Source organism: Frankliniella occidentalis, unplaced genomic scaffold (genome assembly GCF_000697945.3).
Source record: "Frankliniella occidentalis isolate FOCC.00 unplaced genomic scaffold, Focc_3.1 Scaffold54, whole genome shotgun sequence".
Lineage (NCBI taxonomy): Eukaryota > Metazoa > Arthropoda > Insecta > Thysanoptera > Thripidae > Frankliniella > Frankliniella occidentalis.
Window position 1 is genome coordinate 554236 of NW_026267184.1, and position 4195 is coordinate 558430.

The 4195-nt window shown below is 50.9% G+C and overlaps 1 protein-coding gene across 6 annotated transcripts in view; it reads left to right on the plus strand.

The window, feature by feature from the left end:
- Positions 1 to 4195, plus strand: part of LOC113205817 (poly [ADP-ribose] polymerase tankyrase-2-like) — a 24351-nt gene that overhangs the window by 10603 nt on the left and 9553 nt on the right. For 4 of the 6 annotated variants that reach the window (XM_052267556.1, XM_052267553.1, XM_052267555.1 and 1 more), the window contains exon 2: positions 2773 to 2840. In XM_052267556.1, coding sequence (XP_052123516.1) covers positions 2781 to 2840 — 60 coding nt within the window. In that variant the 5' untranslated portion in view covers positions 2773 to 2780. Of the gene's footprint in view, positions 1 to 2769; positions 2841 to 4195 lie in introns of all 6 variants that reach the window. The other 2 variants (XM_052267557.1, XM_052267554.1) reach the window with 1 other exon arrangement.

Genomic DNA, 4195 nt, shown 5'->3' on the forward strand with positions numbered 1-4195 from the left:
TTTGATTTGATGTTATTGTTCTTGTTTAACCTTAATTTTGTTTTTTGTGTGTTCCCGTATGGTCGCCGCGCCAACAGGCATCAGGATGGTGGTCACCCCAATCCTCCCCGGCGACCTTCACTTCTGCGGTTTGCAGAAGTAATGGATGGATGGATGGTGGTGTCTTTCTTTCATTTTTAAGAAATGACAGGAAGATAATTGTAGTGTTACGTGAAGTTCAGGACTAAACAACAAAAACAACAACAACAACAAAAACAACAACAACAACAAAAACAACAACAACAACAACAAAAACAACAACAACAACAACTCCACTACCACAACAACAGGAAAGTCTTGACAACTTTCCCCCGGCTTGCATGCGGGAAGGCCCCCCTTCCTCCTCCTCCTTCTCCATCCCCCATCCTGCTCTTGCTCGAACGAGAAACGAATTTCGATTATAACGAGTCGTTTCTCTTTTCAGCGCCACTCCCCTCCGCCCGCAGTGCGGCCCGGCGTGGGCCCGGCGCCTGCCGCGAGTCCCGGGCGGAAGAAGAAGGGACGCGAGGCAAATCCGTGTTGTGTTCGCAGGATGCCATGCTATTACCCTTCTGCTAACAACTAACCAAGCCACCAGGTTGAGGGATGCACAATGGTGAATCTTTCAAGGCGTTATATCGGCCGTGCATCTTCGGGGTTGGAAAACGAGCAAAGCTTGACCACATTGTGGCCACGCCTCTCTGGTGTTGAAAACAAACAGACTGTGTAACACAGAAAGGGGTAGTTGCCCCGGTATGTACGGCTACTATTATTAGTCCAGTAACACTCTTGCGGTGTGTCTCGGCCGCCGCTGCTGCACCCTCCAGCCGGCCAGAGGGGCAGGTAATAAAGTGGGCCAGGTGGGAAATAGGCTCGAGGCGTGGCGGGGTGTGGCGGGGCGTGGTGGGGCGTGGCGGGGCGTGGTGGCTAGTGGCTTTGGCCTGTGGTGGCCTGCTGGCGTGCAGCCGGCCTTGACCCGGCCGGGCCAGCGCCCCGTGCCTCTCCTCGGGGTCCTTCCGAACCCTTGATGAGTACATAATATGCCGCTGTAGACCGACAGCAGCGCGAGGGGTGCCGCGCCCTCTCGCCACCGACACGCACCCCGCGCGAGAAAAAAACTATTAGGTTAGCCTCGGGGGCAGGCGGCCCGAGACACCCCCACCTCCACCCCCCACCCCCCAACCTGACCAGACCATCGCAGCCATCGCACCTGCTTAGCAGGGCGGGCGCTTACTTCTTGATCCCCGTGGGTTCAACACACCCAGACAAGTGGATTTTGATCTGAACTCTACTGATGTTTGCTATATAAAGAGACCAAAAAAAATAGTTTGAAAATGTTCTTGGACCGTGATTCAAAACATGTTCTAGGAGTCAGGTGGTGTTCTGTGTGCAATTGTGCAGTACTGCAGTTGTGCTATAGACTAAGCAGGGATGAAGAAAAAACAAACAATCAGAAAAACAACACAAATCTCTTTGTTGTTTTTTTTTGGTGGGGCACTACGATGCGCTGCAGCTCGCCTTGCCTCCACCGCCCATCGCGCACTGGGGCGCACACTGGCACACACGGCATACCTGCCAACTGGCGCAAACAAAGCAGGAGTGCACACGGGACCCCATCACATCCCCCCCGCCATTAGGCGCATGTGTGCCGCACACAGAGCTGTGTCCGAGTGGCTCATCCCGGCCGGCCAATCGGGCGGATTACAACGGAAACTGGTTTTCTACTATACCCCTAATTTTAGACGAGCTTTGGAAAAGTAAAAGGTATACCGTTGCACCGTTCTGTAGCAGTGTAAAAATAATGCTGACACAAATGTCTTCGTAAAGTTAAATTATTTCATCCATGCATAATGTCGTTAAAGGACGAGCAGTTTTGCCCCCACTGTTAAAAATATTTCATTACATTTTCATTACATGTTGTGAAGCTATTTTCATTAGATTTTCGTAATGATATTTCATAACTTTTTCATTACGTATTGTGAAACTTCATTAGAATGTAATGAAATTTAACGATACGTAATGAAAAAGTTATGAAATATCATTTCGAAAATCTCATGAAAATAGCTTCACAATCACAACATGTAATGAAAATGTAATGAAATATTTTTAACAGTGCTGTTCTGCCAGCGTGCTTTCTTTCCCGCTGGCGTTTAGAGCCGTGTCGCCTGCAAATCCATCATCCCCTTGATCATCACAAAAACATGGAAAATTTCTCCATCAGCTGCTTAGTTTCGCTTTTGCTTCCCCTTCTTTTTAACTGTACATAGCCGTATCAGCTTCGCGCGCCAAGCCAAGCCAGCCGAATATGGCCTCTGAAAAAAGGGAACGATAACTAGAAATCGATTCCGCGCATGGGATGAATAGGGTCTCCGGACCCGGCCCGGGAGCAGGCAGCGGCAGGAGAAGAGTATCGGCCACGTGCCTGCGCCTACCACCCTGAAAGTCCAAAAGCACAGTTTAAAAATGCAAGACAAAAGAGTTTTACAGTTTAATCTGCCAAACTAAAGAGGTATACAGTTTATTTACTTGTCGAAATAGGCCTATAGTTAAGTATTGTTCAGATTTGCCGTTGTTCAAACTGCATTTTCAAAGCTTGATGTTGAGTAATATTTCAGTTTTGAGATTTGACAATATATCCGTTGTACTGTGTGAACCCTGTGACCTGTGACCTGTATCATTTGATTTGATGTTATTGTTCTTGTTTAACCTTAATTTTGTTTTTTGTGTGTTCCCGTATGGTCGCCGCGCCAACAGGCATCAGGATGGTGGTCAAGTCCAGCCGCAGCACGCCCATCATGAGCCAGCAGGGCCGCTCCAAGGAGGTGAGTAGCAGACGCACGCGCGCGAGTGGGGTTGGAAAATTCTCCAAACGTCTGGAAAATTTCCGGGGAAAGTTCCCCAAAATTTCAAAAAGATTCCGAAAATTTTCCGAAGAATTTCCCAAAAGAGCTTTCAGAATATTTACGGAAATTTTCACGGAAATTTCAAAGGCTTACATCCCTACGCACGAGCGTACGCCACGGCCACCTTGACCCCCCGGCAGCCCAGGCCACGCGGGGCGCACGCGTGCGTAGCGGGCCGGCCTACCTGCCGGGCGCTGGGCGGGAGAGAGAAGGAAAGAATGGCTGGGGGAGAGAGAAAGGGGGGGGGGGTAAAAAACACACGGCAGCGCAAATAGAGAACGCCGGCTATCACGACAGCAACAGTGGCACGCTGCATAATTCCCCCGTTAAAATTCCTCCGTATCAACAGCGGTCGGAAGCGCACTTGGACTTCCCCCTTTCCTCGCCATCCGGTTTCTTTCTTCATCCCCACCCCCTCCTCCTCCTTCTCCTCCTCCCCCCGCCTCCGCTCCCGATACTTTTTTCTCCACCCTCGCCTCGCTTTGTGCCTTTCATCTGTGCCTCGCAGCCGAGGCCGCCGTGCGGCGAGAGAGAGATAAGTTCCCGCGGTAGCTCCGGAGGGCCGGGACCGTAACGACTAGTGTTGGCCGACTGGTCACTTTCGGTGGAATGGGAAGCCGTTTCCGGGCGCGTGGCCGCAGATACCGACTACTGCCACTGCCGCTTCTGTCGTCGTGAAGGAAGAAAAAATGTCAGGAAACATGGAAAGGCCGAGAGCGCCAATCTACATCATAACTGAACACCGAGACTTACCCAAGACTTTGAAACCTTCAAAAATTGCCCTCAATTTGATGTTTTCTGTCAATTAAGTAAACTACGAGCAGAGTATTATATTGAAGCTCTAATTAACCAGTAATAGGAGTTAGAACAGATTTTTTTTCCTTGACTGCTGCACGCGACGGGGGTGGGTGTGACTTCAAATACCGGCGAGGTGCCCCACTTTGCGCGGGATTTATGGTGGTGGCCGCTGTGGCCGTGCGTCCCGCGGACGCCGCGTCGTGTCCGTGTCCCGCCGCGGCCCGCCGCCGCACCACACACAATGTTGACACGCGCCCCTTTGTGGCGCCACCGCGAGGCCCGCGAGCCGCTAGAGGCGCACGGAAAAAAAAGACTTTGTTGTGGGGATCAACTTTGGTCGATAGGCAAAATTCGATAGCAGAAAAGGAGAATCCGATGCCCACAGCCAGGAGCTGGTTGTCAAGACCGGACACTTGTACGATGAGAACTAAGCTGGGGTTTGTTCTATTCGTACAAGTGTCCGGTCTTGACAACCA